Genomic DNA, 12707 nt, shown 5'->3' with positions numbered 1-12707 from the left:
AAGTGCAGGACTTTTGATGGTCTCCACTTTCTCTAGACTCCGTCTCCCCTTGCTTTCTCAGAATGGCATGTTTGCCAGAGTTCTCTTCTCATCGCCCATCCTCAAGCCGGTTTTCCCCTGTCACGTGCTCTCAGTAACAGTGCATTAGTAATGTTTAGTAGCAATGTGAAAACTGCCCACACACTTCAATCGTCTGTTGACTTTTCACACGGAGGTAATTTTTCTGTTTTTAGCCCTTTATTTAAAATAAAGAACCACCTTCATAGATAAGGTGAGCCACTCAGTTTCTTCTATGATGCTCCATTTAATTTCTCCTCTCCACTCATCTCCATGGCCATGTCCTCGGTTTTCTTATCATGATCCGACTCTTCTCTGATTTTCTTCAATGAGCTTTCATACCCTCACATGCATTTCATCTGGGACGTATTCATCCTTACCCTCTACTCCTCTTAGTATCTCCACCCGGAGACTGGGGCCGCCTGGTGCTCATCTGTCAGGCGGTGGCCTCATCTGAGAAATGAGGAGAGTGGAGGTGAGAGAAGAAGGGGCACCACTGGCCACCATGCAGAGAGCTCATGGGAAGTGCTCAGTGGGTGTTAGGGATGCGTGGCCCTGACAAGTGCCATTAGCCCTTGTGGGATTTCATTGTCTTGCCTTCCCTCTAGTCTCTTTTTCTTGACCTTGGCTTCCCACATTCTGGGCCAGGACTCAGCCCCACTGGCTCAGTCACTCTCTCTCCTGCACACTTACCCCAGAGGCCTGAGTCTGAATCCAGGCATCACGACAGATTTTGCTGCAAACGCTAGTTTTAATGCCCTTTATTCTCATAATCCCCCGGATCTAATCGTTCATGTTACCACCAGAGCTTCCCTCGCTTATCCTTCTGATGTTTATTTTTCCTTTTTCAATTTCAACTCATCGGAGGCTGTTAGAATGATCCATTCAATATCTCAACGCCATCATCCATTGCTTCCCTTGTACACACACACACGTGAGTGTTGTATTTTTATCACAGCTTCCAGGTCTTATTTAGCTTGAGTATGATAAACATTATATATAGTGTATGTACAAATATATGGGAAGCATATACTGATACACATCTGTAAACATTTCCAGTTTCAGACTTCCCCAGTTCTTTCTTTCCTGAAGTTTACTTTCAACATTGACTTTGCTTACTTTCTGCAGTCACTTCTGTCCCAATAGTACAACCTCTGACTGCCCTGATTGCGTTGCCTTGTCTTTTCTACCTAGGAACTTTCCGTTTTCGTCAATTCTATTTTTCTTAAAAAACAGTTTTTTGGCAGTGAGAACATGTTTGCCTCCTGGCAGTCTTACCAGCACTGCACAGTTTGGGGACGGTCAACAAAAGAGAAAAATACCAAGGTGTCTCCACTGGCTTCACCTGGCAGGGACGTTCAGATGGCCTCTCTTGTTCCTGGACACGTTCCTTACTTGATGTTCCTCTTGGCTGGAGGAGGAAGTCATTGTAATATCCTGAATAACAATGCATCCTGTTTTCTGTGGTTTTATCTTCAGAGCTGGGTTTGGATGCTTCCATCGGAATGAAGATCCCTCCCAAGGTGGAGGGCGAGGGCTCAGCTGCCAGCCAGCATGAACGTCAAGTCTCTAGCAACAGTAATGCCTCCAGTGTCCTGAAGCAGAAGATTCTGCGAAGAAAACTGCTGCGCAGCAAGTGGAGAATAGCATGCAGGTTCCCTGGCCTTCAAGCGTAGGGGACAGAGGTAATCACATCTAGGCCTTCCATGCACGTCTTCCCTGTTGCTCCTCATCTAAGATTATACCTCAAACTCCACTAGTTTGTCCTTTTTGTTGTTCGTTCACTTAACAGTTGATCCTCCCTCTGTCTGCTCTTTTCTCTGTTTTCCATGGGAGTTGCCACCCTGCCAGGCCCTTCCATCCCAATTTGCTGTTTCTACTGTGAACTCTGCTGTGTTCCTGCCACTGCTGCCCTGGTGTTCCTTCTCACCTCTACTCCTAGCTACAGGGAAGCCCGGCCCCGAGGTCCTCCTCATCAGAAGAGCATCATTTAGGCCCCTGAACACGGGGTTCTTTGCCTGAAATCACACACTGTCTTGGTTTCATTGCCTTTCTTTCCCGGCCCTCCCTCCCTCCACTCCACTGCCTCTTCCAGAATCATTGTCTTAATGATTCACCTGCACATGGGTTGGCTTCTGCAGAACACACCTAGGACAACATTGACTCCTCGACGTCTCCACGTGAATAAAAAGTGATGTAACTGAGGAATGAGAACCCTGATTACAAAAACTAAATAAGAACCTCAGGCCTAGGTGGGAATGCTGCACTGGCCTGGGGTCAGGTTTCTCACCTCTGGTGGTCAGCTCTGGGTTAATGTCCATGGGGCTTCCAGGGCCTCAGTGGAGCCGGCATTAGGTGGAGGACAATAGATGGCAACCTAAAGGGACGTTGACCTAAAGCAGAGACAGAGGCCAAGTGATTGCAGAATGCAAAGACAATGACGTGCCTAGGGTTTCAGACCTCTCTTCCTTTTACTCACATGACTCCGTCTACATGTTCAGTAAAGTGCAGAAAAAAATGAACTGAGTTGGAGTCTTAGGCCAAGGAGTCTAGGAAAGCATCATAGTGAATTAACTTGGGGCAGATTTATGAAGACGGAGATATACAGGATACAAGAAGATCAGTGGCTCAGGCAAGGGAATTTCAGAAGGCAAGTGATTAACTCTAGACTATCCGAAGGAAGGTGAGAAAATGTTTATGGCCAGTGGGAAAGGGGTTCATGGTGGAAGTAATGAAGCGACGGAAAGAGAATGGTGTGAGGCAGTGCAGGGCTAGTGGGTGGCTGTAAATTCTGCCGTCACGAATAACCTGGGTGAGCTTGGATCTATGTAACACGAATGGCTTGACCCAACCCCTCGACACTGTGATTCTGAAGTTCTGGGGTGAGGTTTCGGCATCAGTATTTTTCAAAGCTCTGCTGACATGCATGTAGGGGTTAAATGGACTATGGATTTGGTGGGATATCAGGAACCAGGATAGGGGTGTCCCAAGGATCCTTGCTCCAGACAGCAGTCTGTTTCTGAATGTATATGAGGGATGCTCAGCACATCCCTCCTGGGACATGTAAGAAAGGTATCACTTCGGTCCAGATGAAGGGGAATCAAAAGTCAGTTGGCTGCTGAGGAACCAGTGGGGGGATCTGGCTAAGACTCTGCAGCAGCTTTGAGCTGGCGTATCCCCAAGCACAGGTGGGGTGAGGACAGGGGTCCCTAGATTCTGCACCACAGTCTGCACGTTTGCTTCAGGAGGTATTTCTTCTAACTCGTGGATCTCCCTTTTCCCTTCAGCACCAGCCTCGGGCTCCCCCTTCAGCCCCTCCTCTCAAGAGGATCCCAGCCTGCTCCTGACTCTTGTCACCATGTGGTCATCCCTCCAGGCTCAGCCGTCAGCAGAACCCAACGAAGACCCACATTTGATCCCTCTGTCTCTCTCTCTGTCCCTCTCTCTATCTCTCCTATGTCTCTCCATCTCTCCCCTGTCTCTCTTTCACAGTTAACGCATTATTTTCGGTACTCTGAAAAGATTTTGCCAATTTGAAGAAACCACATCATCAAATTTACCTTTCCCACTAGATGTAAACTATCTGCAACAGAAAATCCGGTTAAAGTCCAAACTGAACACTGCAGGGATGCTTTGCTGAGAATCAACATCACAATCACCAGCCACAATCCATGATTTTTACTCCAAAGGACTGATCTGATGGGAGAAATCCCAGGCATCAGTCCCCAAATGTGACCCAGTGCTAAGGAGACCAGTGCTTAGATGGATGCACAGCTGTGAGAGACTTTAACGCTTGCTTCTGTGAATTGCCATCCTGCACACACTGGCATCTGGAGCAGCTGGAAGAAGGCAACATGTCAGCCTGGACAATCTTTGCCACCAGATGGGCTGTGCTCGGTGCAGGTGGCATTAACCATGCAGTGTCCGTGCTGAAAAGGTTTCGCTTGAGTTTCGTCATGAGGTAGTTATCAGACAACTGCAGAATCTAGACCACTGAACAGGACAAGTGGCCTGTGTTTTTCAAACAGGCGATGCCTCCACAAATTAGATGACAGAAAGGAGAAGAGATGTTTTGGGTTCCAAAGAACTAAAGAGATTGTGCTGCTATATTTCTTTAGTCCTTTTGAACCCAAACCCTCTCCTCACCTTTCTGTGGTTGTCTTTAATGGTGGTGACATTGACTTGTGTGCAGAACACAGGTCAGTTGTCTGGCTCAAAGGTCTACATTCTGCAGTTGTCTGACCAGTTCCTCATCATTAAACTCAGGCCAACCCGTCTGCCAATGATGCCACTTACTGAACGCTGTGTGCTTCCTGGCACAGCCCCTCTGGAGAGTAAGCACGTCCACTTTGCGTGTCACCACTCTTGTCCTCTTAGCATTGAACACTTCGTCATGGAGGCAGGAGCCAGTGAGATCCGTTCATTGGAACACACGTTTCTCTGTGTAGAATCAGTGATTTGATGAGTAGTTCTCTGAGAGTGAATAAATATCTTATTCTATGATTGTCATTCTCTAAACTGTTGCCATCCCTGATCGATCCCCGATGTGTGTCAATTACCATATTTGTGTTTGTGAAGCAGAAATTTTCCAGTGCAGTCATTCTGTTCATTTGTACTGCTGGCGTTGTGCTGTGGAAAAGTCAATCCTACCCCTTCCATTTAATTAAAAGTTCTTTGGAGTTTTACTGTGACGGTGTGTATTTTTTAAATTCAGTGTTAATTTAATTCAGCGACTGATTTAGTAGACACGGATATAAATTAATAGAAACATTCGTTTTTCTCCTCTTCATTTTTATATCTTAAACTCTCCCACATCTTTTAAGTTGTATGTACCATTTGTAGTAGAGTGCATTTAATGTGTTTGTTTTCTCTGTTATTTGTGCGTGCATGTGTGTGTGTGTGTGTGTGTCTGTGTTTTGTTTGGTATGTAGGAAGGACTGGATAGCTAGTGTTTAACACTGCACTAAAATATTTGTCATCTTAGTCCCTTAGTATGTTGTCACATAAGTTTAATTTGAAGTATAAATTTTGAATGATACCTCTCAACTTCAACTTTTTACCACTGTCACCATCAAGGACATTATTCTACTTTTCTCTTTTCTTATGTCTTTACCTGCCACTTCTGATAGTATTCTAGTGGTATTTCAACCTAGTCAAATGTACACCCTTTACGTACTATTTTTCCCACCTTGTCCCCGCCCCCTTCCCATTTGGTTTTAACTTCAGAAAAAAGGAGGGTATGTGCAAGAGCTGGAGGGGGCGCCCATGGGGCCCTTTAGGGACCCATAGGTTCACAGGAGGGCTGCCCCACCCCAGGAGTGTCAGCGGCCTCCTCGCAGAGGTCCCAGGGCCCAACCAGGCTGCCCTGAAAGCAGGGCCCATGACACACCGGCTTAAATCTATACAACATATATTCAGTGGTGACCAGGTCTTCATATCTCAGGGTTTCGTTGGTGACTTCTTGACGTGTAAAGTTCATCCGTCAAGATTCCTAATGGTGGAAATGAGGACTCTTCAACGTTGGCATATTTAGTTTTCATTTTCTCTTGCTTTGATACATGGACAGCTTGGCTGAATGTGAAGGACATGCCCACAGTGACTTCTATTGAGATTTAAAGAAACATTTTCCTCCTTGGGATGTTTTGTTGAGACATGGAATATAATTTGATTTTCTCTTTCACTGGGGTAAAGGGAGTTTGAGCGCTTCACAGGAATTTTTTTCTTTAAAAAAATTCTTTCAGCTCTAATACAATGGGACTTAGAATTGAACATTCCAGTCCTATTTCTCCCAGATATCTATGACTTTCTCTCTGACCCTTTCTCATTATCTTTTATCCATTTCCTTTCTGTTCAATGCTTTCATTTTTCAATTCAATGTGTCCTATGATTGTAGACAAATAAGTTCCTTTATACGTTTTCATTTAGACTATTTTCCAGGGAATGTTCTTTTTCTTCAGTGTTTTCCTAGTTTCTACCAATTCTCATTTGGTCTTTGTGTCTAATTTTGTGCTCTGAGTTCCTTTTCTTGTGTACGTGAGCCAGAGTGTTTGTGTGTGTTTGTGTGTGTGTGTGTGTGTGTGTGTGTGTGTGTGTATCTAAAAAGGTTCTGTTTAGAATATTTAAGATATAGATACTATTTTATATGTTTCCTACGTTTTTGATTGATTCTGAGGAGAATCTTTTCATCAGCTGAAATCTCTAACTCTGTTTTTGTTTTTCTCTAATGTCACCTTAGAATAAATAAATGTCTGCTGTATGATTTTCCTTTCCAGCAGAGTAGGATTTATCTCTGAGAGAAATAGCAGATCTAGGTGGGAAGTGCTGAATCTTTAAGGAGCTTGGTCAATTTCTTTTGTCTAGATCTTTGTCTTGTGCAATTACTGTAGCAGATGTAAGGTTTTGGGGAAAGGCATGGTGTGTCTCCTGGTTCTGAGATTCTATTTCCTTCCAGTAGGACCTTTGACTTCTACCGGTTGCTTCATTCTTTCTCTGCACCACAAACATCCAAAGAACACTACCTTCATCTAGGTCTCACCGTGGCCCCGACAATTGTGCCTCACGAAGTTTGTCATCCTCTGGTCGTCTGCACTGCCGAACCCCTTCCTGGCCATTCCCCAGTCAACAGAGCTGTAGTCCACCAGGTCCCAGGCACGCTCTGAGTTTGTCCACATGCTCTTTTGTAGGGAATTTTACCTGGATTCCCTCCCTGCTGGCCTCTCCTCTTTGTGTGCAGTCTTGTCTGATCCCTCTACTGTTGTGTGGCTCCCAGGCCTGGCTAAATACAAACTACCTGGAGTCCACAGTGTTCTGTGGCCCCTGGTTGTTCGGGGGAGCTGTCCTGTGTGGAGTCATTGACTCTCTAGCTTAATCCCTAGCCCTCTGAAATAGGTGTTGAGAGATTCAGCTGCCGTCATCCAGGTGGGCCTGTAATCTCTCGTCACTCATTTTCAAATGCAGAATTTCAATAGGACTCCAAAATGGACAGAAGTATATAACAGAACATCCCCATCCTTGTAAGTCATCTTCCACAATTATCAGCTTATGGCTGAACTTGTTTTCCTACAGTCCCACCCACTTACCTTTTCCTGTATTATTTAAGTAAATGCCAGACAACTCACTTCATCTGGAATTGTATCACTGTGTTCCCCTCAGTGAGGACTCTTACTGAGTGGTGCGTCATAGTATTACTGTTGTTGGTAAATGGACTTAAAATTTTTAATATCATAAAATAGGCAGTGTTCAAACCTCCCATGGTTGTTTTTAAGTTAGTTTCTTTTATTGGGTTCCATAAAAAATCCACAAACTGTAATCAGTAGGATATGTGTTAAGTACCTGTATATATGTTTCTCCTCAGTTCCTTCCTTCCGCCTCCTTCCTTTCTTCTTTCCTTCTCTCTCTCTTGCTGCTCCTGCTCTCACTATGTTGCTTGGTCTCTCGCTCTCCTATGTTAGTTATTCATTTACTGAAGATACAGTCTTGTTTTTCTCTAGTAGCCCTCAGCCTGAATTTGGTTCCTAGGTGTACATCAACACAATCTCCTGTCCTCCATATTTCCTCCTTTTTGGTGGTGGAATTCAGAGCAGTGTTATCCTAATAGAGAGAAGGTACAAGCCACATATGTAATTAAAATTTTTCTAGTAACTACACTGAAAACTAATAAGTACAGCATAATTCAGAAATAATCTTATACATAAGACACTTAAGTGTGTATTGCAACATATTAAAGGAACTTTAATTCTAAAGTATTAAAGTTGCATTCAATAGAAAAATCTTTTATACCTTTGGTTTTTAAATTTACATTTAAATGAATTATAACTAAGTACAGTTAAAATCCAGTTCCTCAGTCCTGCCAGCCACATTCTATATATGCAGTAGCCACATGTGTCTTGTGGCCACAGTTTTGGACCTGGCAGATGTAGAAGCTTATCAGTTTCATGTTTCACCTGTTGGCAAGACCACCTGAAAAGTGATGTGTGCTCTCTGATCAGGAGGCACATCAAGTCCTGTGTGTTTCTTCAAGAATATTAGCAGCCCTTTGATTTCAAGGCCTAGATCCATTAACTGATTGTGTGGAGCAAAATGGTGCCATTCCATCATCGTGAATTATTTACCTGGACACTTGTATAAAGAGAACTTTCCCCTAAGTAGTAAATATTGTACACTTAGTGGTACAGCCTGTAGTTTAATGAGCTAATCCCTCAGCATTCTCTGTCATCACCAATTAGTTTCTTTGCTTTTTCTTTCTTTTTTTCCTGTGCTCGTATGAAATCAAGGTTTCAATCACACTGAAGTATTTCAATGCATTGCTACAGAGTCCTTCCTGATACTCCAATTGTCCTCTCTTTCAGCAGTGAAAGTGAATTTAAGCTGACCCCTTTCTCCCTTTGGTAAGATCCTCACAGGCTTTAAGACCTTTCCTGATATTAGTAGGACAAGGTGTTTCTTTTGCATCTTTAATATTTACTGCTCCTGACCTGGACTCAGTCCTTTCTTTAAGACTCTCTGATTTCTTTATGTCCAACACACTATTCGCAGAGCAAATTGAATATCCTTGACATACTCATTGGATTTGGTTTATTTAGGCCTTTCCAGTGAACAGAGCTAGGAAATACATATTCATAGTGTGTGTATTCATGTATTCACCTACAATGTCACAAACATTACAAATCAAATTCAGAACTACAGGCTTTATATTGAACCTTCTTTGTCTGAAACCAAGCAATTTAGTTTTAAGGACTCTTTGAATAGTAGAAATAGAATATCCTAGAGAGTCTCATTGCATTTCCCCATATTATATGGACAAAAGATTAAAGATATAGCAAAAATTCTGCTAACACCACAATTGAGGAAAGCAGTTTCTGGTTTGGTTACTGCCATCGGGACACAAATTATTGTGTTTTAGTGTCTTGGCATAGTTCTTATCCATGTTGTAGTTCCACAAAGGGGGTGCACCAGCTCATTTTCAAAGGCTGGAGGTGACATTTACCAATTTAATTTACTGGGGGTGGGAAGGGATAAATTGGGAGTTTCAGATTGCAAATATTAAGTACTATATATAAAATAAACAAGTTACACGGAACTATATTCAATATCTTGTAGTAACCTATAATGAAAAAGAATATGAAAACGAATATACCTATGTATATGTATGACTGAAACATTAGGCTGTACACCAGAAATTGACACAACATTGTAAACTGACTATATGTCAATTAAAAACACAAAACAAAATTTAATTTACTTTTGTAATGATAAAGAAAAGAAATGTGGTTTCCAACTCAAATCTAACCAAACAAGGTATATTCGAGTATGGTCTAGCCGTCACTACAAGATCTGCAAGTGTCTCAAATGCCTGGGGGGAGATGGATGAGGAAACCCTGATCTCTACAGACGCTGAAACCCATGGTCTATTCTCTTTCTGGCTGGGCTTTGGATGAAACGACAAGGTTTCAGCAGTGGATTTTCAAATTTTAGCCTAACAGCAGCTTTGTATGCAATGAGGACGCTGGACTAAGAAATTCTGAATAAAATCGGAAGAAGCTGGAATAGAATCAATTAAAATGCGGAATAAAACAGGGCATTTGAATGAAACCCAGGACTTCCAATTCAGGTCTGCAACCATCAAGCCGAAAACTGAGACACAGGCTTCTTCCTGCCTGATCAGGGACATCACAGCCCCTCACACAGACCGTTTACTCACAGGGACGGACAATCGGGCGGTTACAGGACGTGCGGTGTGAAGCCCCTTGCGGTGTAAGGCTCAGGGGGCGCAGCCTCTGCCCTTTACCCCCGAGACCCAGGGTGACCCGACGAGGGGGTGGCACTGGCGCTGTCTCTGCGCCCTCGGCGGCCGGGCCGGGGCCGCCGATGTCCTGCGACGGGCACAGTCGCCCTGGTCCAGCGGGGACACTCCAGGCTGGGTGCCCCCCATCTGCTCGCTGCCGGGACGCCGCAGCCCAGAGAAGCCCGATTCCGGGACCCCGACTCCTGAGGAGGAGCCGGCAAACCGCGGGGGACGCGGCTTTGAGGCGGCGGCGGGAGCCAGAGGGACTCTGGCCGCGCAGCTTCCTTCCTGGGACCGAAACCGTCGCGTCTGAGAGCTGCAGAAAGCGGGAGGCGGGAGCCGGAGAGCACGTCCACTCAGCACGTATCTGAGGCGCGGGTTCGCTTTCCGGCAGCGGCGGAGTTGGGGCTGCGGGATAAGAGACAGTTAGGCGCGGCCTAAAGGGAAGGTTCCACCGAGACTCGAACTCGGATCGCTGGATTCAGAGTCCAGAGGGCTCACCATTACACCATGGAACCGCAGGACGGCCCGGCGCCCCCCCCGCGGAGCCAGGCGGCGCGCAGCCCCGCGGGCCCAGGACCCGCCTCCTGCCGGGCGCTCGCTCACGCCGCCCCGAGCTCGCTTCCTCCGCGACTCTAGGGGGCGCCTCGCTCGCCTTCCCTCGGCGCGTCTCTGCGGGTTTGTACGTCGTGGAGGAGACGAAGCCCTCTCGGGGGTGAGCCACAGGCACGGCTTTTAGACCTGCCCCAAGTCCAGCTGCTCTGCCGGGATTGCTAGAGTTTTCTGCCCTGAGGCAAAATTCTCACCCGGGGAAAAAAAAAAAACATAACTAAATACAAAAAGTGTCCCTTTCCTCTTCCCTTCTTGTTTTCAACTGTCCTCTTCCCGCTGCGCTGAGAGCTCTGACTACCCTCAGAACAGCCCTCGGGGCCTCCTGGGATTGCCCTGCCCTGGCACCCGACGTGCAAAGGGTGCAAGCCCTGCCGGCTTCCCCTGGGGACAGATTCCTCTCTCTGTTGGGAGTCGTGTTCGAACCCCAGAGGCCCCTACGCGGCGCCCCGCCAGCAGCCTGGCCGCGCCCGCCCCGCGGGGGGACGTCGGGGAAAAGCAGGTGACCGCGTTTCTTCTGGGCTCTTTCCTCCCTGGATTCTTTCTCCTCTTCAGCTTTCCAGGTCTCCCCTCTCCGGCCTCCCGCGTTCCCAAGACTGAAGGCCTGGCTCGGTACCGGGTGTGGAGCTCCGTGCGGTGCCCGACGGGCCTCTAGACGTTTCCCCCTCGGGACGTTTAAAGGCTTGAGTTGCCAGTTTGAATGTTTCCAAGAGCTGCCCGTTTGGAAAGCCTTTCACAGCCTCCCTTTCTGCGGAGGGTGCAGCGCGCCGGCGGAGCGCAGGGGAGGTGGCACATGGGGGACTTCAGCCCGAGAGGCGGGGTCGGCACCTGCGGGGGCTCCGGGGCGGCGGGGAGCAGGCGGCCAGGGCCGTGGGCCCCGGGCCCCGCCGTGGGGCGTCCAGTGCCGCTCGCTCGTGTCAGGGCCCCAGTGTGCCCCGTCAAGACCCGGTGTGTTCATGGCCTGCGGGTCCGAAGGAGCTTCCAGCCCAGGAGGCAGGGGTTGGGGAGCAGGTTCCCTCCGCTGGCTCTGAGCGCAACAGGAGCCTATGAGCCTAGGACTGCTGATTGGAAGACTTGTGCTTCAAGCCCAGCAGGGAACGTTCTGGTCTTACTTCCACTCATTTCCTGCTTCTGAGTCTCCCCCAATTCACCAAGCCTCCCTCCTGAGGTGCTTTTTTGCTTCAGGCAGCGACCTCCTCCTGTGGCTCATAGTTCTTGTCCTCACTTGCTTTGCTCCTGTGGTGGTGTGTTTGGTGGCTGTGGAAGCTCAGTTGCCCAGGGTATTGACGGAGTTCGGCCCGGCTCGATGGATTCTCGGGGTCTCACCAGATGCCACTGGTCCCTCTGCACCTTCTGGAGCGAAGAGGGCACCTTGACCTACTTGATCAGACATCTGGATTGTAGGGGAACTGCCAGGCTAGTGGAGGCTGAGAATCACCAACTGGTCAGACTCCCAGGTTGGTGCACCCGAAAACTCAGCATTAACTAGCAATTACAGGATGCCACTGACACCAAGATTTTAGGGTGCTGCATCCTTACTTAAAAAAATTAATAAACACGATTTCTTAGAACAGTTTTAGGTTTACAGATAAATTGAGCAGATAGTACACAGTTTCACATATGCTCTCTTCTCCCTAACAGAATTTCCCCTATTATCAGTGTTTTGTGCTAGTGGGGTACTAATACATGATCAGGACGGCAGTTTTCCCAGCATGAAGCTTATCTGTTGCACTCCAGGTGTGCTGACCCCTGTCACTTCCTCAAATGTGGGAAACACTGCGTAATTTGTGGTAGTTGGGGACGGCGTTCTCAGCCTCCTCTGACAATTAATGGTTAATAACACACTAGGTTAGTATAATCAGGAGTTTAGGTAAGTTCTTGGAGGGCGTTTCTGGGGCATTTTCCTGGAAGATAAACCTCCCTGCTCCCCTTCTAAGTCACTTTGGAAAAAACTGTTGCATTCCTTTCAAGTGCCAGACTGTGAGTTGAGGACCAGCAAGGTTTAATGAGGATTAAGGCCCTAGTCAACCAACTGGGAACATTTTCTTTGAAAACGGTCCCATTCCCTGATTTCCACTTGGACGGGAGTGGACTATGTTAGTCCTTCACTGCAGAAACACCACAGAGATTTTGAATTCAGAGAGACCTGTGTGGCCAGGTGACTGCCTCTCCCAGCCCAGGGATGACAGATGTTTCTGTTATATCACCTGGCTTCCTCTTTTTCTTCTTTCTTTCTTTCTTTTCCTTTCCTTTTCTT

At 46.8% G+C, this 12707-nt stretch overlaps 1 protein-coding gene and 1 non-coding gene across 5 annotated transcripts in view; one reads left to right on the top strand and one right to left on the bottom strand.

Moving 5' to 3' along the window:
* LOC141578628 (NBPF family member NBPF4-like) overlaps positions 1-4748 on the top strand; it is a 33573-nt gene extending 28825 nt beyond the window's left edge. For all 4 annotated transcript variants that reach the window (XM_074370181.1, XM_074370180.1, XM_074370183.1 and 1 more), the window contains 2 exons: positions 1537-1742; positions 3345-4748. In XM_074370181.1, coding sequence (XP_074226282.1) covers positions 1537-1733 — 197 coding nt within the window. In that variant the 3' untranslated portion in view covers positions 1734-1742; positions 3345-4748. The remainder of the gene's footprint in view (positions 1-1536; positions 1743-3344) is intronic.
* Positions 4749-10287: 5539 nt separating this feature from the next.
* Positions 10288-10359, bottom strand: TRNAQ-CUG (transfer RNA glutamine (anticodon CUG)). Its single transcript has one exon. It is a non-coding gene; the product is annotated as a tRNA-Gln (tRNA).
* Positions 10360-12707: the final 2348 nt, after the last annotated feature.

The sequence above is a fragment of the Camelus bactrianus genome, chromosome 9 (genome assembly GCF_048773025.1).
Source record: "Camelus bactrianus isolate YW-2024 breed Bactrian camel chromosome 9, ASM4877302v1, whole genome shotgun sequence".
Taxonomy (NCBI): domain Eukaryota; kingdom Metazoa; phylum Chordata; class Mammalia; order Artiodactyla; family Camelidae; genus Camelus; species Camelus bactrianus.
Note: the sequence above shows the minus strand (reverse complement) of the source record. Positions and strands in the feature narration are given on the sequence as shown.